The sequence below is a fragment of the Pelodiscus sinensis genome, chromosome 5, assembly GCF_049634645.1.
Source record: "Pelodiscus sinensis isolate JC-2024 chromosome 5, ASM4963464v1, whole genome shotgun sequence".
Classification (NCBI taxonomy): Eukaryota; Metazoa; Chordata; order Testudines; family Trionychidae; genus Pelodiscus; species Pelodiscus sinensis.
Window position 1 is genome coordinate 14,349,187 of NC_134715.1, and position 22,650 is coordinate 14,371,836.

Below are 22,650 nucleotides of genomic sequence, written 5' to 3' on the forward strand. Positions count from 1 at the left end.
TGAAAGCTACTGACAGTTTTAGAAAATTATGCACTACATGAGTTGTCCAAATTCAAAGAAGTCAGTTCTAGAACTGAGGAAAAATGGCTTAATGTGCCCACACTATGCTTCTGAGAAAAAAGAAAAATTAAACCATGCACTACTATACATAGGCTGCAGGCAGTGAGCAATAAACTCACTGAACTAATATGTTCTCATATCAGTGCTATAATAACACAGGTATGTTTTCAGATCTGAAAATTTACTCTGTAGTAAACTTAAACATGTCAAATAATGTAGTCATGATATGGGACAGGCTTTTCTTATTGTTTAGCAACAAGAAAACAATTAAGTAATTACAAAAATAAAGAATAGGTTAGTACAAAGTTTATATGGTTACTAACCTTCAACAGAGATTACACCCACATGTCTTCTCCTGCTGTTCATTTCAGGACCAAAGAACCAATTGTTTCTGTTTATAGAATAGCATTCAATACTGCGAAATGGATCACCTGATCCACCTCGACCACCAACACAAAATAGCACACCTGAAGGTGAAGATATAGAGAGAAAATAGAAAGTTTCAGAATGATTAGCCAACAAAAGTTGAGCAATATTTTTACTGAGAGTAGATTAGGATTATAAAATTAACTGAAGACAAAACACTTTTTTCTCCTCCCCCGTGGGTCACATTCAATACAGCTATACTTATGCATTTGTGGCAATGACTTCATCTTTATTTTGGCAAGAGCCATGGTATTTTAGCATGCAAAGTGTTTATCAATGTTATTGCATAGGCTGCTAATCAGACTCAAACCCAATATTTTAGTCAATTAAATTATTATTTCATTGCGGAGACAACCATTTTTCTTCGGTTACATCTATTTGGATTTTCTAGATTAGAATTTCCAGTCTAATATGCATAACTCAGAACACTTTGTAAACGGCTGCTCACTGCTTTGGTGTCAATTTTTGTCCAAAGGAACAATAGAAATGTTTTTATTCCTCAAGAAGTAAGCTTTGTAGGGCTTGGATATCTTTGATTTCCTGTATATTTCCTTGAACATTAATATGCTTTCTGTAAGCTTTGCCTTGTATATTTACATTTGATCTAGTTAAATTAATATTTTAAGCTAATTTAAGTAACATTCATATACTAAAAGCTATGCATTACACCAGAGACTTTCACATTTCTTCTTTAAACATTAATTAGGTTATAAACACTGTGGCGTAGTGGGAGTGCTGTCTGCTCTGTAACCTGGTGTCCCCCTGCACTGTGATGTGAGATTCTCACCGACTCTCTCAAATGTGTATTAACCCAGACACCTAGGCTCAGCCTCCCAGGGAGAGAGACAAAGGGAGGAAGATGGAGACCAACACCTGGCTGGGGGGGCAGGGCCTGGGAGGGAGGCAGTTGCTGTATGGGAAGCATGAAGAGAAGAGGCTAAGCTGGGGCCTAGGGGCGATGGACTCTAACCCTAGAGTCTGAGGGGCCCTGGCCCCTGTAGCCACATCACATATGTGCTGTGCTGTACCCTGAAGGAACAATAAACCCCTCTCTATTCTACGACTGGCAGAGTCTGTTCTTGCTGCTACGGGGCTGCAGGATTTGGGGGAACCCCAACACGCCATCGCACACACTACCTATCCATACTACCTATCTCTAAACCAGGGTTGAGCAATAACTTTTGCTGGGGAGCCACTCCAAGATTTTGGTAATTAATCAAAGGCCACATTTCTCTATGGAGATGGAATTTGGGTGCAGAAGGGAACTTGGGGTAGGGGACTGGTGTGTAGAAGAGGGTGTGGGGTCTCAGAGGAAGTTTGGGTGAAGGAGGGGATTGTGATCTGAGGCAGAGGCTTTGAGTGCAGGGTCTGGGAGGGAGGGTATGGATGCAGGAAAGGATTCTGGCCTAACAGAGGGATGTAGGAGGTGGTGCAGAGTCTGGGAGGGAGTTGTGACCTGGAGGAGAGGGAAGGCAGGTGCAGTTTTTGGGTGGTGACCTGGAGCAGGAGGGGGTGGATACGGATTTGAGGTGTGAAGGGGAGGTGAAGTGCTAGGGGCAAGCTCTGTCTGGGAGCTGATTAGCTAGGCAGCTGTCAGCCGATGGCCAGGGCAGGCAGGCAGGCGGGGGGGGGGGGGGGGGGGAAGAGAGAGAGAGAGAGTGAGTGTGTGTGTGTGTGTGTGTTACACCTGAGTCTTCAACTGCTGAGACACAAGGTCCCGTCGCAGCGGGCAGCCTAGGGAAGGCTGATGGGCACCCCGAGAAGTTTAACGTCCGTGTCTTTGACCGCTAGGACCAGGTCCCTTCGCGGTGGGAAGCCAACAGGCTGACAGACACCCCAGAGTTTACAGGGAGAGCTTATTACACCTGAGATTTTGACTGCTAGGATACGAGATCCCTTCGCAGCGGGCAGCCTAGGGAAGGGTGAGAGATGACCCTACGGATCTGTCCCCTGGAAGCGACACGATCCAAATGCCCAGCTCTGCCTGTATCTGTCCCTTATGACCGGCTGGAGTTCCTTTAAATTGTGCTTGGTTCTGTTACAGCAACTGAAGGAGTCAGGTTAAAGCTTAAACAGTTACAGGTTTATTAAAGAAGCTTATAAATCATATGGTTACAATGGCTATTGCTCTCTTTCTTAACTGCTAGCAAATATAGATCTTAAAAATGGTTACAAAGAAAATAAAGATAGAAAATAGAAATAATGGTACCAAGTGACAGCTTAATCTTTAAAGAGCTGTAAGTCTATGTGTACACTTAAGACAAAGGACACATCCAGGTACAATTTTTACCCCCTTCTGTGCCTCTCGACTCCAGCGTATCAGGCCAGAGCCAGTCCCTCAATTCCTAGGAAAGACAAATACGAGGTGGGCGTCCCCGTGGAACCTCGGGAGGCCAATCACATAACCCAACCAGCAGATAGATAGTAGATTGATGCTCAGAGTAAGCGTGCTGCTGGACCCATCTTTATACCCATAGGGGCCCGTATTCTCTTTCTTATCTAAGATGCCAAATTGTGCTGGTTCGTCTTTGTGACACCAGTTCTTACAAGGGAGTTTCAACTTAATTTACATTTGCAAGAGAGATAACTAAATTGTGAGTACTGGACATTCTTTACTGGGCGGGAGATTCCTCCCCCTGCGGATGGCTGTGTGTTCGTATTAATATAGGTTTCAGTCAAAGGCACTCCTCGGCAGCCTCTTGGTCAGCAATTGGCGTTGACGTATCTCTGTTTACAGCTATCCAGGGTCACAGCAGCCAGCATATCCGGGCCTTCTGTCAAGGCATCAAAGACTATGCTGATTTTACTACTCTGTCTATGCCCTGTGTGCTCCAGGCAAGCAAAGATGGATGTTATGGGGGCGGGGGATTCCTGTCTGGCTACAGCAGCTCCTGGCCAGCAGCCCTGCAAGACCCTGAGGCAGGCTCCTTGCCTGCCAGCAGCCCCAGACCACTCAAAGCAGCTGGCTGCTCTCTGTGGCTCTCTGCTCCAAGTGCAGGAGAGTGGGTGGCTTTGTACACTACCCCCGCCCCCAGAAAAATCTCTCAGCTTCTATTAGTCTGAAACCAGCCAATGGGATATGAGAGATTTTTCTGGGGGAGGGAGCAATGCACAAAGCTCCCCCTCCTCTCAAACATCCACAGCAGAGAACCAAAGGGAGCAGCCAACTGCTTAAAGCAGCAGGTGGGTGCTCTGTACTTAAAGGTCCTGGCAGCCCGTGGGCAGGATCTGGTGGTTTGGCAGGTCAGATCCAGTCTGGATCTTGCCCACCCTGCCCTACACAAATCCCCAACTCTTCCTCAGTACTGGATAATCAGATCCCCGTTTAATTACCTGCAGTCTCATTCCTTGGAGTTGTGCGGATGGAATACTCGAAGCCTGGCACCGCCCTGCTGCTCAGGTGAAGATGATAGTTCCTTGCTTCATCCAGTAAATCTCTACATTTTAGATTCTGCTTGATGATCTCTTCTTTTGCCACAACTCCCATAAGGAAACAAATAGGCAACAAAGGCAGACGTACCTGATGGGAATGTACACGGTTCTGGGTAGCATACTATTATATATTATACTGTCGAGCCCTAGATGCTACTGTCATGAATATAGTTGTGTAACTTGTAAATTAAAAAAAAAACACTTAAGTAAAAGTAGTAATAAAAGTCCATTCAAATATAGCTTTGTTCTTTCTGGGGAGAATGAACACTTCTGTCATACTGTTTAATATGCAGAGTACATGTAGCTATAAAACACACTGCATTGAAAGGGTATGTCTACACTGCAAAAAGACCTGCAGCAGTGAGTTGGAGAGTGAGTGGAGTTCACGCTATGGGGCTAAACATAAAAGAGTACAAATACTGGGCTCTGATACTCAGTGAAGGGGGATGATCTTGGATCCTGGGCTCCTGCCTGATCTTGAAATGTCTACACTGCTATTTTTAGCCCCATCCTATGAATCTGAGTCAGTTGAGCCAGGCCCTGAGACTTGCTGCTACAGGGTTTTATTTTCTGCAAGGTAGATATACCCAAAGACTCCAGCAGCAAAGAAAGGTCCTAGCAGGTCAGAAGCAACATGCCACAGTGCTAAAAAAAAGCAATGGATATATGAGAGGTTGCACGTGGGCTCGCAGAGGGCCCTGAATGGTATATACTTTAGGATTCAGATTTGTAGTGCTCTATTCACCTAGGCTATGCCTTATCATTTATTAGTCTCTATGTACAACTGTAAGTGTAGACATACCCTCACTTGACTAAATTCTTCATATAAAAATGTTACACAGGATTTAGAAAATCCACTCAAGGGTGAATGGACTAAGTGGCACTTTAACTGCTTGTGACATAGTAGTTGTTACACAGATAGTACATCAAGTATTGCTGCATACTTCTTTCGCCAGGTGACTTCTTTCTTTTATAGCCTTCAAAAACTCAAATATAGACCTTTATACCAGCATAAGAGTGTTTCTGCTAGTGTAGCTTACTTCATTTGGGAAATAATGATAAGTTATTTCATGTTTCTGTTGATATAAATCTGTCTATACAACAAGAATTTACTGGCAGTACTAGCAAACCTTTGCTAATGTTGATCTCGCCTGATAGCATAGGTTAAAGGATGCTGACAGCTAAGTGGCAGAGTGTCTACAGGCAATGATAGAACTAGCAATATAGTAGTACACAGACTAGCTAAAGAAGAGAGCAAATTTTGGTGCTAGATCAGCAGGGAATGTCTAGGACTATTAAGTCTAACTAGCAGAAAAGACTAGACAGCTTGTCTCCAATGTTTGCCCAAAATCCAGCATGAATTCTGGAAGATATTTAAATCTGTTTTTCTGCTATGTATCTGACTGGTTTGCCCCTTTTGCTTTTCAGTTTCAAAGGAAATTATTGAAAAAAGCAATCTGATAAGGAGTTCAGATAATTAAGCTGCAAATTCTTCCAGCTGAATGATGGAACAGTCCAAAGTGTGTTTTCTTAAGCCATGGATCAAGAAATAGATTAGCACATTCTGTCATAAAAACGAAAGAAATACCCTATGTACACCCCAGAATTTATATCAGAGTTAGTCTCATTACCTTTCATTGTAATTATATTTACAAAAAAGTATTCTGAAAAATGTCCAGCTTGGTGGCAGTTGACTTCCCAGCATTGTAGGAAACATATAATGTTTTAATACTTCTGACTCTCAGCTTTGCCTCAGGACAAATAAATACTTAAAAAAGAAATCATCCCTCCTTCCCCCCCAGAACTTAGTATTTCCAAATGCATTAAGTAATGATGACTTTATGTTCTTATTTAACTATGTATGCATTTTAAAGCTCGCTTCCTCCAAAACTGATATTGTTTTGTGTTATTTCTGATTAGCATGAAGTCCAGTCATCATTAAAATAAATTTTTCCTTTCAGAAACTGGTAAAGAATCCTATTTCCTTTTCTGATATCCAAGGACAGATCAGAATTACTTCTGTTCTAAGCAGAAGACTACATACATCTGTAACAACATTTAATTGGAAAATATTATTCAACACAGAATTGACTCAACTATGAAATTTGATAGGGAAAGAAATACTTTGCATCTTTTGTCTTTTTTTTTTTTTTTGCTCTTTTTTCTACAATATACATTTTCCACTGTAAACAAAACTTATGGCTTAATCTCTATATGCCACAGGAAAATATACCTCAATCTCTTCCTACCTGAGAAAGTATTTCATTCAACCATGAAGTATGATGCTGTGGATTAGCAAGAAGCCACTTGATAGCTGCACTATAAACCTGTTTCTCATTCTCAATGTTCAGATTGCTGGAGGACAAGAGTTTATGGAGGTGCTGAGGTGACATACTCACAAAGTCCTCACATTCCACCACTTCTGTAAAGTGTTCACAAGCATATCGGTCAGCCATGTCCATCAAGTCAATGCGATTGTGACTCTCTGCAAAGGCCCTCACTGCCAGGCAGTTTGAGGGATGAAAGTGTAGTTTCATATATTCACAGCAGGCTTTTGCTACTAGCTCCACCTGAAGAATGCAGGCTGCATATAAAAGAGGTTGGACGTTATCAACAGTCAACGTAAGCTGGGAGGAATAGACAAACTTCACCAAATCTTCTATTGCGTCTCCATCAAAATCCTTGATCTCAATCAATGTCTGTTTTGCCTCAGCCATTTCAGAAAGAAACATAGCTCTGAAGTAAGGGATAACACAAGCCAGAACCAGCTTGTGACAGGAGATTAGCTTCGAACCAACCTGTCGGGGAGGGAAGAAAAAGACTGTTTAAATGAAACCCCTTTTTTTTAGCTGTAAAGAAAAAATATTCAAATTATAGTTGAGGTTGCAATCTTAGAGTTCCTATACTTTTGTCATATAACCATAAAACAAAAACAAAAGGATTAGACATCTGATTTTTAATTCATAAGAGCAGGACAAAACAATAGCCTATCACTACAGGTTGAACCTCTCTCAACTGGGATTCCCTCGTTGGGCAGGACCATGGATATTGCTGAAAAACCCAGTGGAGGGACAGAGGCAGGAGCACTGCGGGGGCTGGGAACCCAGCCAGGCTGGCTGCAGAGAGGCCAACAGCTGGAAGCCCTGCCATGGGAGTCTAGCTAAGCCCAGGAGCCATGGCAGCGGGACTGCTGCAGCAGGGCTGGCAGAGCCAGGAGCCTCAGCAGCAGGGCTGGTGCTGCCCTGGTAGGACTGGCAGGGTCGGGAACCCTGATGGCTGAGTGGCAGGCTGCCACAGGCAGGCAGTGGGAGTCCCAGCAGTGGGACTGTGGGCTGGTGGAGCTGGTGCTGCTGTGGCAGGGCTGTTGGGGCCGGTAGCACTGTGGCAGGGCAGTGGTTTGCCACGGTGAAGCTGAGAGCCCCAGCAGCAGGACTGTGGACTGCCATGGCAGGGCACCAAGGCTAGTCATACGTGGGGAGCCCGCTGGGAGAAAAGGCCAGAAGCAGAGCCAGGCTGGGGGGCAGTAATGACCTTCCCTGGCCCAGCAAAATCCCTCCTTCTGGACTACTCAGGCCCTGAATGTGGCAGACCAGGGAGGTTCAACCTATAGTTCAAGTCCTTCAATAACATCTCTTATTCTTCTTATAAAAAATTTCCCTCAAACACAGCATCCTTTAAAAAAGACAAAGCAGAACTGGAATTCCCTTAAGAAAACACAATTCAAATAGAAGTCTAGGGATTGAAGGGGAGGTCACTAGTTTTTCTAAGCTTACACACAAATTTAAAGTGCAAATGAAAAATTAATCTTTGCTAGTATGTGTCAATGGCACTCACACTAAGGAAAACAAGATATACAAAGACTGTAGCCTCATCAGACTGAAGAATGGCAATCACTGAAACTTTCTTCTTTCTCTCCCATGAATACAACAAGAGTGAGGAAAGTATCAATCTCTTCCAGAGGCAAGTGAGAGGGTGAGTAGTGGGGGATATAGAGAAGCAGACCATGGATTACTGCCTCTTCTCAAAAATAGCAGGGGGCAGATCCTTCACTGGTGCAACTGTCATTGAGCCTTTCACTTCAATTAGAAGTTTACAACAGTAGAAACTGGTGTACCTGTTTGAGAGTCTTTGGGCTACGTAGGAGGCGAGAGCAACAAGTGTGATGTTGTGGTAGCTATCTAGACCAGAAAGAGGAAGTAGACTAAGCTTCTTCAAACATCTAACAGAAGTTTCCAGATCAGGCCCTGATTCTCATGGGGCACTTCAATCACCCTGATATCTGCTGAGAGCGCAATGCAGCAGGACACAGAAAATTCAGGAAATTTTTGGAGAGTGTTGGATACAACTTCCTGGTACAAGTGCTGGAGGAATCAATGAGGGGTTGTGTTCCTCTTCACCTGCTGGTCACAAACAGGGAAGAATTGGCAGGGGAAGTATAAGTAGGTGACAATCTGGGCAACAGTGATCATGAAATCGCTGAGTTTAGGATCCTGACAAAAGAAAGCAGAGCAGCCAATAAATACCCTAGACTTCAGAAAAATAGGCTTTGACTCCCTCAAGGAATTGATGGGCAGGATTCCCTGGGAAGCTAATATGAGAAAGAAAGGAATTTGAGGAGAGCTGGCTATATTTTAAAAAAGCTTTATGGATGGCACAAGAACAAACTATCGAAATGTGCAGATAGAAGGGCAAATATGACAAGCAACTAGCTTGGCTTATCAAAAAAATCTTTGAAGAGCTTAACACAAAAAAAGAAGCCTACAATAAGTGTAAACTTGGACAAATAGGGAGAAGCATAACAAAATTGCACAAAGCATAACTGAGCAAGGTATGTGAAGAACAAGGTTTTCTACAGGTATGTTAGCAAAAAGAAGGTGGTCAGGTAAAGTGTGAAGCCCTCACTGAATGGGGAAGGCAATTAAGTGACAGATGATGTACTGAATGCTTTTTCTGCCTAAATCTTTGCAGACAAGGACAACTCCCCACACTGCTACACTGAGCAGCACAGAATGGAGAGGAGAAGGGAGCAGCTCTCATTAATGAAATAACAGGTTAAGGACTATTGAAAAAAGCTGGACATACCATTGAGTCAGATCTAATGCATCCAAGGATGCATTGGCCATTATCTTTCAAAACTCGTTGTGACTGAGGAATCACTTGATTGTCTGGGACTGATTGGAAAAAGGCAAATGCAGTGCCCATCCTTTAAAAAGGGAAGGAGAATCTGTTGAACTACAGACAAGTCAGCTTCACCTCAATTCCTGGAACAATCATGGAGCAGGTCCTAACAGAATCTAATGTGAAACACGTTACAGGAGAGAAAGGTGATCAGGAACAGTGAACATGTATGCACCAAAGGCAAGTCATGCCTTACCAACCTAATTGCCTTCTATGATGAGATAACTGGATCTGTGGATATGGGGAAAGCAGTAGATGTGATATACCTTGACTTTAGCAAAGCTTTTGATACAGTCTGGCTTGGACTATAAGGTGAATAGAAAGCTGGCTAGATCATCATGCTCAACGGATAGAGGTCAATGGCTCAATGTCTAATTGGCAGCTAACGGCATATTGGGCTGTATTAGTAAGAGCACTGCCAGCAGATCAAGGAAAGTGATTATTCATTTCTATTAGCACCAGTGAGGCCCCATCTGGAGCACTGCATCCAGTTCCCCTCTTCCTCCCCTCTCCCCCTCCCCCCTCCAAAAAAAGCTGTAGACAAATTGGAGAAAGTCTAACAGAGGGCAATGAAAATGATTAGGGGGCTGGGTCATATAACTTATGAGGGGAAATTGAAGAAGCTGGGCTTTTTTAGTCTGAAGAAGAGAAGAACAAGGGGGGATTTGATAGCAGCTTTCAAGCACCTACAGGGGTAATCCAAAGAGAATAGAGCTAAGCTATTCTCAGTGGTAGCAGATGACAGAAAAAGAAGCAATGGTCTTAAGCTGCAGTGGGGAAGGTCTAGGTTGGATCATTGTGAAGCACTAGAATGGTTTATCCAGGGAGGTGGAGGAGAGGTTTTTAAGGGCAAGCTTGATAAAGCGCTAGCTGGAGTGATTTTGCTGGGGTTAGTTCAGCTTGCAGCAGGGAGCTGGACTAGATAACCTCCTTAGGAATGGAAGGAAATGGCCCACCAGACCACGGTTGTCTTTTCTATAGTATGCCAACCTCTGACACAGCTGGAGCCTTCTTCCTGACTGCTTAGGGCCAGGTGGGAATGCCTCTCCATGGCTGCTGCAGCTCCAACCAGCACAGCTGGAGGAGGAGTGCATGTACTCTGGCTATGGCAGGTTCATGTTAGGCTGAGCAGGGGCCACAGAAAAACCATCTGTCCTCCGGCAGCGGCAGCTCAGGATTAGGTGCCATGGCTGGAATGAAGAGGTAGTGGACAGGAGAAGCCCCCTCCCCTGACCTGAGCATGAAGCTACAATGGCTGGGAATGGGTAAGACACCCCTTCTCATGGCCTCAGCACAGAGCTGCCACAGTTGCCAGGGGAAGGGGGAAGGGAAGGCAAAGCCTGCCACTCCCCCATAATGGAGCTGCTGTGACAATTCTGTGCTGGGGCTGGTAGGTAGAGGTGGCACACTGTGCATTATCCTGAATCCCTGCCCTGAACCCTCTTTCAACATTTGCTCAGTTATGTTAATTTTAAGGACTACACTTGATTTGGTGATTCTATTTTCTGTTTGAGTTAATGAGAAGAAATCCCATTCTAGGCACATCCCATTTTCCTGGAACAACCAAATCCTTACGTTGTTTTAAGTTACAGTAAGAGGAAGCTCTATAGCGAATTTGGTAGTCCTGGTTCTTACCATTTAGGAGAAGTTCTTGAACAAACACACAGACTATGTCAAATATATACAGTAGATAGTTACTATACAACTTCCAAAGAACAAGCTTAAATGTGACTAGTCTATCAGCCTAAACTGAGTCTATAATTTTTGTTATTCCACATAAACCTATGTAAAAATCTGAATCATATTTGCCTAGTTTTATTTATTCAATTCAAACACTGAACATTTTTGTCCCTTCTGTTCAATTAATAAATCTATCAGTTTCAACCAACTAATGTAATCAAAAAAGTTCATTTTACCAAGAAATACAAGCTGGAAGAGATTATATAAGAATGGCCATACTGTATCAGGCCAAAGGTCCATCTAGCTCAGTATCCTGTCTTCCAACAATTGTCAATACCAGTTGCCCGAGAGGGAATGAAAAGAGGAGGAAACTATCAAGTGATCCATCCCATTGGCCATTCACAGTTCCTGACAAACCGTCACTAGGGACATTATCTATCTTCCATTAAATTTATCTAGTTCTTTTTTAACCCTGTTATAGTCTTGACCTTCACCATATCCTCTAGCACAGTTCCATAGACTGACTGGCTACGTCTACATTGGCCCCTTCTCCGGAAGAGGCATTCCTCTGAAAGTAGGAATAAGAGATCCTCCGGAATAGGGCTTTATTCCGGAGGATCGGGCCAGTCTAGACGCTTTTTTCCGGCTTTTCCCCAAGCCGGAAAAAAAGCGGCGGCCATGTTTATTTAAATCCTGCGGGGGATATTTAAATCCCCTGCGGATTTCCCTATTCTGAAGTTTGAAATTAACATGCCTCTTCCGGAGAAGGGGCCAATGTAGACGTAGCCCCGGTGCGTTTTGTGATGAAATATTTTCTTTTGTTTTAAACTTCCTGCCTATTAACAAGATTTAAGATAATGTCTTGACTGATCAATGAGGTTTGTGTTTATTTTGAGACAAGTTCTCTGTATTATAATTATGGGGGCATTTTTTAAATTAAAATTGTAATTAATCCACAACAAGACAACCACACTTAAAGATTCATGTGAAGCTGCGAGTATAGCTGCAAATACTACTGGTTCCAACAACAAAAAACATTCTACATATGCTGAAGAAAAAAAATGGTTACTCACCCTTGTAACCGTTCTTCAAGATGTGTTGCTCTTATCTATTCCAGTTAGGGTGTGCACGCTCCACATGCATGACTATTGGAAAGTTTTTCCCTACGTGCTACCCATCGAATCAACTGTGGAGCTCCCTCGAGTGGTGCCAATGCAACACTCTATATATGACCCTGCTGATCTGACCTCTCCATAGTTCCTTCTTGCCAGCTACTCTGTTACTGGTGAAGGAAGAAGAGTATGGAATAGATACAAGCAACATATCTCTAAGAATAACAGCTTTTTCCTTCAAGTGCTTGCTCATATATATTCTAATTATATGACTCATAAGCCTGTACCGTGGAGGAGGGGTTGAAGTCACAGTCTAGATGACTCAAGAACTGTGGTACTAAAAACTGTGTCCTGCTGCAATTGTTGCATGATGGCATAGTGTGATGTGAAGGTATGTACTGAGGACCAAGTTGCAGCTCTGCAGATTTCCTGGAGTGGTATATGAGTCAGGAATGGTGCCGAAAAAGCTTGCACTCGTGTGGAGTGCACAAGAAGTGGTGATGGAGGGACCCTGGCCAGGTCATAACAAATATGGATGCATGCATTGATTCGGGAGGAAATGTATTGCAACGAGACTGGCTGTCCTTCATCCGATCCACAGCTACAGCTACAGACAGTTATGATGTCTTATGAAAGGGCTTGGTATGTTCAATGTAGAATACTTGTGCCCCTCTTACATCACGGGAGGGTAGGCATTGTTCCCAGGTATTCTGCGGAGGTTTAGGATAGAACCTAGGAAGAAAGGCCTGGTGTGGAAACTGAAGACTACTTTGTGACAAAAACCAGGTGAAGGCAAAGCTGGACCTTGTTTTGTGAAAGACCGTGCTCCAAAGACAGGTCATGAAGTTCAGAGACCCTGTGAGCAGATGTAACGGTAACCAGAAAGATCACCTTCCAGGACAGATAGAGTAGAGAGCAAATGGCTAACGGCTCAAATGGTGGACCCATAAGGGCAGAGAGAATGAGGCTGAAGTCCCAAATGGGAGCGGGGCGATGAATGGGTGGAGCTGGTCCATCCCTTGAGAAAACACCCTATCTGGGGGTCCAACAAGATCATGCCGCCTGTTTCTTCTGGGTGGAAGGTGTAGATGCCTGCTAGATGCACACAAAATGAAGAGGTTGCAAGACCTTGATGCTCCAGAGATACCAGATAGTCAGCATGGAGATAAAGTATCCAAGTTGCTCTTAGGGATGTCAATGTGTAGTCGACGATACATTAACCAATAAGCCTAGGCTTATCGGAGAATCTTGTTGACTACACACATTCCCTCCCCCCACCCACCTGCTGCCTCTTAAAAGCCAGTTCCCCCCATTATGGGCTCCTTGATGCCACCTATCAGAGGCCTACGCTGATGCAGAAGCAGCAACACGGGGTGGCAGCAGCCCCTGTGTGTGGGGGGGGGGGCAGAGCACCCCATGCATAGAAGCTGCTCCACCGGATCTGGAGCAGCCTCTGTCTGAGGGGAGCTCGGACCCCTCCAAGGACAGGGGCTGCTGCCACCCTATGCTGCTGCCTCTGCATTAGAGGCAGCAGCGGAAGGTGACAGACAGCTACTCTGCAAGGGGAGCTGGTTTTTAAACTGGCTTCCCTTGAGGACTGGCTCCCCCTGACACCCCATGCTGCTGCTGCCTATAATACAGAGTCAACAGCATGGGATGGCAGGAGGCTCCCCAGGAGTGGAACTGGCAGCACACTGGCTGCCAGCCCACTCCCAGGGACTATAGAATAGTTGTGTAACTGCTAAGATTTCATGCAATTACATAACTATGCAATTGCCCAAAAATTAAAATCCCTAGTTGCACTGTAGGCACCAGCTTGGGAACTATTTCCATTTTTCCAGGTACATAAGTCTGGTAGAAGGTTTCTGACTAAGGGAACTTAGCAGGCCCATTCTGTGGGGTTCAACCATGGAGTCATGCCATGAGGTTTAACGAGTGCAGATCCAGGTAATGCAGGCGCTTCTGATCCTGCGAGAGGAGGTCTGGCAACAGCAGAAGTGGAATCAGAGTTTATACCAGGAGTTCCAGGAGTGTGAGGTACTAATGCTAGGCCAGGGCTATCAAGATGACATCCACCTTGTCTCTGTGGTGCTTGTTGAGTACCTTGTGGACCAATGGGAACGGGGGAAAGCGTAGAGCAGAATGACGTTCCATGGAATCAGGAAAGTGTCCACCACTGACTGAGATTCCATAACAAGCTAAAGCGTTGGCACTTCTGATTCTTCTGAGTCATGAAGATGTCCAATCAGGGAAAAACCCACTGTCAGATGTTGTGGAGGACATCTGATCGAAGCAGCCACTTGTGGGCAAAGCTGCCTCCAGGTGAATGAAATGGGCTATGCACAAGTCCCACAAGCAAAGAGCTTCCTGGCAGAGTGGGAAGGATTGTGTGTCATTCTGTTTATATAATACATAGAAAAATGCTACAGAATAAACAGATTTCAGTTTAATAAAATTCTGTAGCGGGGGTGGGGAACTTTTTTTGGTCAAGAGGCCACACACAAGTGAGAAGCCCCAAAAAAAAAAAAAAAAAAGTGAGGTTGCTTTTCCTTGGTGAGCCTCATTATGTCTGCTGGCACTGAAGATGCCATTTCTCTGTTTATTTTCTCCATAACTGTGTAGACCTTTGTTACGTCATCTCTCTTCTAAACTGAACAGCAAGTCTTTTTTTAATCTCTCCTAATGTAGAAAGTTATTCCATATCCATAATCATTTGTGTGACTTTCCCTAAACATTGTAACTTACTGTCTTTAGTTTTAACACATTAAATAGAAAGTTGATTGACATAAAGGTAAATAAATTCAATGAACACAGCATCCAATTGTACTGTATTACCCCTTTAAACAGAGGAGAGACAGCATAGGGCTTTTGTATCCTTAATTATTGGGCTAGTAGGTGCTGAACTGATTTCAAATCAAGGATAAAGATACCTTCTGAGATTCTGAAGTGCGACGGTCTACGACAGGGACTCACATCAGCATGTCTTTAGGGCATAAAAAAATCCAACTCTGTAAGAATGTGTCGGCGATGTAATTGACACTTGTGACTGGCCAGTGCCAACTGACTTGGGTCCCTCTACTCCCTCAGCAGGGCTGTTTAATTGTTGTGTACACATTCCAGTTTCAGTTGTAGCCTGAGCTCTGGGATTCTCCCACCTCACAGGGTCTGACAGCCAAGACATCTATACCACAGTTATGCAGCCCTGAAGCTTGAGCTTTGGGGAATGAAAGTCAGCTGGCACAGGCATCAAATCTGGGCATGATGAATTAACTGCCACAATGAGGGAAACCCATGGCCCAATGTAATATTTGATAATTGTTAATGTTCTAAGGGATTTGGCCTTTCATTTCTCTCGGTATTACCCACAATTACAGTATTCTCCTTAACCAGAAGTGATTTGTATAAGTCTACGATTCAGGATTGACATGTTTACAGACTCTACTTAATAGCCACATCAATTCAAAATTATATTTTTTCAGAATCTAAAGAGCCTTTTATAGTTAGTACTATTCACTTTGACTTAATCTGTCATTCATGGGTCATTTAGGAGAAGTGCAAGAATCATGCACCAGTGAGTCACAGCACAGCACAAACATCATATAAGTCAATCTCTGCCCAATATATTCCCAGAACTTCTGCAAAGGAGAAATCTAAGGATATTTTCCTTAAAGGAAAATATTTATCTTTGTTCTTGAAATATCTCATTATGGATAAAAATATATGTGGAACTGTAAGATTAAAATGAGGTAATTAATCTCAGAATCATCATTAGAAGGCCACTGGCAACTTAATTTTTTTTTTGGGGGGGGAGGCCTTTTTCTTCCCTCCAGCTAGTCCTCTAAGCAGTTCTGAAAACAACATTAAATATGATTAAACATTACAAACATTCTTTCCCCTTCATCTCTGTACACTCCTCTACCTGCTGCCTGCTGGTTGTAACTGTAGGTCCTATAGTTAACACTATCTTAAAACTAAACCTGAAGCATGCACCAACACCACAAAGAGAACAGATTATACAGGAAGGAATATCAAATGCACAAAGAGAACACGTTTAAGAGTTTTTTTTCTTTAATATCTTTGTTAGTGATCTGTGGGTTTTCTTGCAACTTTAATAGCTACAAAATGTTCAGATAGCAGTTGCAAATTCAGTACTTCAGATTTCAGTTACTTTTAATATGATTTTAAAACATTTTTCTACCTAAGGGGCTCATTATTTGCAGTTCAACAGTGCTTCTTCACAGCTTTAGTCATACTTGAATATAAAGTGAAGCTATATGGCTCCATTTGTGATATCAAAAATTATTTTTAGAATAGACTGATATGCAACATGATTAAGAATAATTCACTGCCAATCAATTAAGATGAGCTGGCTTGTGATTAAAAAGAAACTCCTGCTTAAATGATACAGGCCAGGGTTTCTCAAACTTCATTGCACCATGACTCCCTTCTGACAACAAAAATAACTATACAACTCCAAGACGGGGGACTAAAACCTGAGCCAGACTGAGCCCTTCCACCCTGGGCAGGGAACTAAAACCCAAAGGCATTTAATCCAAGGCAAGGGGCAGGGGGCCTGGAACCTGAGCTCTGCCAGCCAGAGCTGAAGCCCTGGGCCCCAGCAAGTTTAAGTCAGCACTTGCAATTCCATTAAAATTGGATCATTGACTACTTTGTGGTTTCAAACATACCTTTACTAAATGTAAACAAAATATATATCGTAGTGTTTTCTCTCAAATTTTCAGCTTCTACTGCTCATCCACTTGTTAAGAAGCAGCACTGTAAATTTTCTGTTTCAGTGCTGACATTCAGAAAACTGTAAACAACAAAAGTACTGACAAGAATTACATTCCAACTGCTGCTGTTCTTAGTTTTCCTACCTCTGGATAATGAATATTGTGACAAAGCTCCTACTTAAACTCGGTGGACCTTGCACTTTCAGGTGGATTTGCTTGCCTCATAGGCTAACAGCAGCCCTCAATTTTAGGCACCACACTAAGAGCATTAATTTGCTGTTTGCTGAGCTCTTTTCATCATTGGCCAGCGTATGGTATAAAGTTAGAATAAACGCCACAATCTTTTTTCCTGAGTGGAAATGGGGAAGTGAGTGTTGGGGGGGGGAACGTGGGCCCACCCTCTACTCCAGGTTCTAGCCCAGGGCCTTGTGAGTCCCTGACACCTGCTACAAGACCCTGGGTTACTTCTCCACACCTTCCCCAGCACCTTCCTTTTCTCCAGTTCATACTGTAGCCTTCTTGTGGAAAAGTTTATGCAAATGAAGCATGGCGTGGAATATTGCTGCCCTTCATTTGCATAATTAATTGGCAGCTGCTTTTGCTCAAAAAGGAGCTGTGTAGATGGCTCCTTTTTGCACAAAAACCCCATTTTGTACAAGAGCCATTCTTCCTAATTTTTTTCAGGAAGAACAGCTCTTGCACAAGAGGGGCTTTTTGCACAAAAACCGAGCCTCGTTAATTATGCAAATGAGGCACAACAATATTCCATGCTTTGCCTCATTTGCATATTTATTGTGCCAAATGGGCGCAGTGTAGACATAGCCCTAGTGTCCATTTGTCTTCTTTCCTCCTACTCCAAGCAGCACTCTCCTCCATCTTCTCATCTACAGAAACACATCAACAACTGCAAGCTCCTTTTATAGCCAGTCTCAGCTGGTTTCCCTAATTAACCCCAGGTGTCTTAATCAACCCAGGCTCCCCTGATACTGAAAGCTTGGTCAATTAGGCACAGGTGTTCAACTGCCCCTGTCTGCCTCTGATGGTTCTAGACCAACCCCTCTCTGTTATCCTGGGAACAGAGATCTTCTCAGTCTGAGGCTAATGTCCCACCTTTCCACTCCTTTTTGTCTCTCTCTGATCTGACCCTACCACAATCTCTACTGTGCTTCCCCTCCCGCACTCTCTCTTCTCCAGGAGTGCAGGTGTGTTGGACTGCGAGGCTGTGTCTACACTGGCGCAATCTTGAGCAAAAGCGGCTGCTCTTGTGTAGCCAGACAGAGGCCCCCCTGTCACATCCATCTTGCTTGCCCCTCTGAGGTGCCTGGAGCACACAGGACATAGAGAGCAATAAAATCAGCATAGTCTTTGAAGCCTTGACAGAGGCCCGGATATGCTGGCTCATCTGACCCTGGATAACTGTAAACACAGATACGAGAAGGTGATCAAGCCAATAAGCTGCCCTAGAGGCTGTGAGCACTGCCCTTGGCTGGCACCTATGTTGATACGATCACACGGCCGTCCGGGGGAGAGGAATCTCCCGTTGAGAAAAGAATGCCCAGTACTCCCAATTTAGTTATCTCTCTTACAAGTGTAAATTAAGTTCACAACTCCCTTGTAAGAACTGGCATCACAAAGACGAACCAGCACCATTTGGCACCATAGATAGGAAAGAGAATACGTGACCCCACGGGTATAAAGATGGGTCCAGCAGCACACTCACTCTGAGCGTCAATCTACCATCTACCTGCTAGTCGGATTAGGTGATTGCCTCCCGAGGTCCACGGGGATGCTCACCTTGTATTTGTCTTTCCGAGGAATCGAGGGACCAATCCTGGCCTGACACACTGGAATCGAGGGACGCAGAGGGGGTAAAAATTGAACCTGTATGTGTCCTTTTGTTTTAGTGAATGCATAGAATAGAGCTCTTTAAAGATTAAGCTGTCACTTGGTACCGTTATTTTCTAACTTCCTTTTCCTTTGTAACCATTTTAAGATCTGTATTTGCTAGCAGTTAAGAAGTAGAACAACAGCCATTGTAACCACGTTTTATAAGCCTTTTAATTAACCTGTAACTGTTTAAGCTTTTAACTGACTCCTCCTGTTGCTGTAACAGAACCAGACACAATCAAAAGAACTCTAGCCGGTCATAGGGGCAGACACAGGCAGAGCTGGGCATTTGGGTTCTTTTGCCTCCACGAGACAGACCCTTTGGGGCACCCGTCGGCCTTCCCTAGGCCACCTGCTGCAAAGGGAACTTGCGTCCTAGCAATTAAAGACTCAGGTGTAATAAGCTCTTCCTGCAAACTTTGGGGTGCGCATCAGCCTTTTGGCTGCCCGCTGTGAAGGGACCCCGGTCCTAGCAGTTGAAGACTTGGGTGTATAACACACACACACACACACACACACACACACACACACACACACACACACACACACACACCACGCAATGCCCTGACCATCGGCTGACATCTTGCGCAAAAACTTGCTGCCGGTCTACACTGGGCGCGTGTTCTTGCGCACGTAAACTGATGTTCTAATGTATGAAATCAGGGCTTCTTGTGCCAGAACTCTTGACACTCCCGCTCAGGAAGAAGCCCTTTTGTACAACTGTTCTTGCGCAAGAGGCCAGTGTAGACAGGCAACATGAATTTATTGCGCAAGAAAGCCCTATGGTTAAGATGGCCATCAGAGCTTTCTTGTGCAAGAGAGCATCTACACTGGCATGGATGCTCTTGTGCAAAAGCACATCTCTTGCGCAAAAGCACATGTCAGTGTAGACACTCTCTTCTGGAACAGTTTTTACAGAAGAACTCTTCTACAAAAGAGTTTTTGCATGAGAATGCGCCAGTGTAGATGTAGCCCTACTGTTGTGGCAGGCAGGCCTTGGCTGCCTACATTCTGGGCCAAGCCCTCTCCTGCTGTGTTTGCAGAGGACTTCTCTTCCTCTCCCCTCAGCTGGCTATTGGGGCTGCTGGGTATGTGGTGGTGGGGCTGCTGCTACACTGCCCCTGGATGGGGGAGGAGAGAAGAACCCCTTTTTTTGTAGAGTGGGGAGTGGTTCACCTCTGCCTGATCCCGCCTCTTCATTTGTGGTGCTGCCACCACCACCACCACCGCTCCCTCCCCAGCTTCAGTTGCTGCAGGGACCCTTTTCCATTCTTGAACCCACTGCTTGCCCCCTCTTTCTTTTGCTCTGCTGGATCTTGCAGTAGGTGTTGTGGGCCAGTTATTCAGATGCTTGTGAATGTACCTTCCCTACCCGCCACTAGCAGCAGGCCCTTTCTCGCTGCCTGCCCTCCCCCCTACTTGCAGCAGGCCCTTTTTCACTGCCTTCCCCCCTTTTCCTGTGTGCCCATTCCTCCCCTTTTTTCCTTTTGTTTGGCACCTGAGCCTCCCCTTCTTTCCTTAGTTACACGCACACACACACACACACACACACACACACACACACACAAAATGCTGTTAATATAATCTATCCCCTCATCACCCCAGTGCAGCCGGAGGAGCCAGTCTTACCATCCTGTGCTGAGAGTTGTACCCCTTGTTCCTTTATCCCCCTTCCTCTTTATTGCTGCCCTCCCATCCCACTTCCACCCTAGCATAGGGAAGTGGTGAACCTTCCTCTTCCCTTTCCTTCCTTCTCAGGCATTTTTTTTAAATCTCTCCCAATTGTTGTTCCTGTCCTTCCTTCCTCGCCCATGACAACACTTTTAATGGAGGGGTTGTCTTGTGACACTCCTGACACCTCTTCCCCTCCCATCCACCTTTGCAAATACCATCCTCTCTGAGACTTCCAGGCTACCTGTTGATACAACGGTGGTGGTGGGCATGGATGGGAATTCTTGGCCCGCCACTCATACTGCAGCACCTTTTGTTAGTGTCACCATTAAGAAGGCCTCCCTGAAAAGCAGGAAGGGTCAGGGGACCAAGAAGGGTAAAAAGCCCACCGGAAGACAAAACCTCCCTTTGTGGTGGCTCATCCCCCTGCCATTGCAAGTTTAGCAGCGGGGGGGATCCAGACTCAAGCCTCTGGAGGGCCTGGGCGTATGGATAACATTTTCCTCCGTTCCTCCCCAAATGTCACCCTACTGTCATTCCGCCCTGGAGAGGACTGTCAGTCCTGAGACCCCTTCCTCTGGGCTGCAAAGATCCTGCCCTCTACCAGCAGATACCAATCCAACTGCCACTGGTGTGGCAGAGAAGCTCTAGAAGGATCATTTCTGGTGCCCCACCAAGGGGCCTAGTACTGGGTATACTACACTGTGGGGGAAGCCTGGTGCTTTCTCTGCCAGGTGACAGGACACATCCAAAGGGACTGCCCTCTAGCCCAGCAAAGCACTCAGGACCCCTGAGGCCCAGGAGGGCACTATCCCTACCATAGCCAGTGGCCCTGACAGTCCGGACTCTGGAGTCACCCCTCCTCCATCCATGACTGTCAATCCCGTTGGGCTCCGCAGGGCCCAGACGAGCATGGGGGTGCCGCTGCCACTGTGATAAGTGCTAAGGCTGGGCCTATGGAGATGGCAGCAATGGCAGTGATGGGACTCAGGCAGGGCTTACCCCAGGGGGAGGTTCTTCCTTCTCCTAGGCTACATCTAGACTGCAAGCCTCTTTCATAGAACCATTGAGCTGGAAAAGACCTCAGAAGGTCATCAAGTCCAGCCCCCTGTTCTACGCAGGACCAATCCCAACTAAATCAACCCAGCCAGGATTTTGTCAAGCCGAGACTTAAACACCTCTAAGGATGGAGACTCCACTACTTCCCTAGGGAACCCATTCCAGTGCTTCACCACTCTCCTAGTGAAATAGTTTTCTAATATCCAACCTGGACCTCTCCCACCACAACTTGAGACCATTGCGCCTTGTTCTGCCATCTGTCTCTACTGAGAACAGCCTCTCTCCATCCTCTTTGGATCCTCCCTTCAGGAAGTTGAAGGCTGCTATCAAATCCCCCCTCATGCTTCGCTTCTGCAGACTCAACAGACCCAACTCCTTCAGCCTCTCGTCATAGGTCATATGCTCCAGCCCCCTAATCATTGTGGTTACCCTCCGCTGAACCATCTCCAATGTGTCCACATCCTTTTTGTAATGGGGGGCCCAGAACTGGACACAATACTCCAGATGTGGCCTCACCAGAGCCAAATAAAGGGGAATAATGACATCTCTGGATCTGTTGGCAATGGTCCTCCTAATGCACCCTAATATGCCATTAGCCTTCTTGACTACAAGGGCACACTGTTGACTCATATCCAGCTTCTCATCCACTGTAACACCCAGGTCCTTTTTGCAGAACTACTACTTAAGCTGGTTGGTCCCCCGCACAGGACTCTGCACTTGTTCTTGTTGAACCTCATCAGATTTCTTGTGGCCCAATCCTCCAATTTGTCTATGTCACTCTGGACCCTATCTCTGCCCTCAAGCGTATCTACCTCTCTCCCTAGCTTAGTGTCATCTGCAAACTTGCTGAGGGTGCAATCCATCCCCTTACCAGGTCATTAATAAAGATATTGAACAAAACCGGTCTTAGAACCGAACCTTGGGGCACTCCGCTAGAAACCGACCGCCATGCTGACATCGAGCCGTTGATCACTACCCGCTGGGCCTGGCCTTCTAGTCATCTTTCTATCCATATTACCGTCCATTTATCCAATCCACATTCCCTTAACTTGCTGGCAGGAATATTATGGGAGACGGTATCAAAAGCCTTGCTAAAGTCAAGGTATATCACTGACTTTCCCATGTCTACAGAGCCAGTTACCTCATCATAGAAGCTAATCAGATTGGTCAGGCTCAACTTGCCCTTTGTGAATCCATGCTGACTATTCCTAATCACGTTCCTCTCTTCCAAGTGCCTCAAAATGGATTCCTTAAGGATCTCTTCTATGATTTTTCCAGGAACCGAGGTAAGACTGACCGGCCTATAGTTCCCTGGATTGCCCTTCTTCCCTTTTTTGAAAGTATCTTTCGAAAAAGCCTCTTTCAAAAAAGAGCATCTAGACTACAACTAGAACTTTCAAAAAAGCAAGCCA

General features: G+C 45.1%; 1 protein-coding gene across 1 annotated transcript in view; it reads right to left on the reverse strand.

Annotated features, from left to right (window-relative positions):
• Positions 1-22,650, reverse strand: part of KLHL8 (kelch like family member 8) — a 72,450-nt gene that overhangs the window by 25,194 nt on the left and 24,606 nt on the right. The window contains exons 3-5 of the mRNA XM_006115329.4: positions 6,168-6,716; positions 3,820-4,006; positions 384-527 (exon numbers count right to left, since the gene is read on the reverse strand). Coding sequence (XP_006115391.2) covers positions 384-527; positions 3,820-4,006; positions 6,168-6,716 — 880 coding nt within the window. The remainder of the gene's footprint in view (positions 1-383; positions 528-3,819; positions 4,007-6,167; positions 6,717-22,650) is intronic.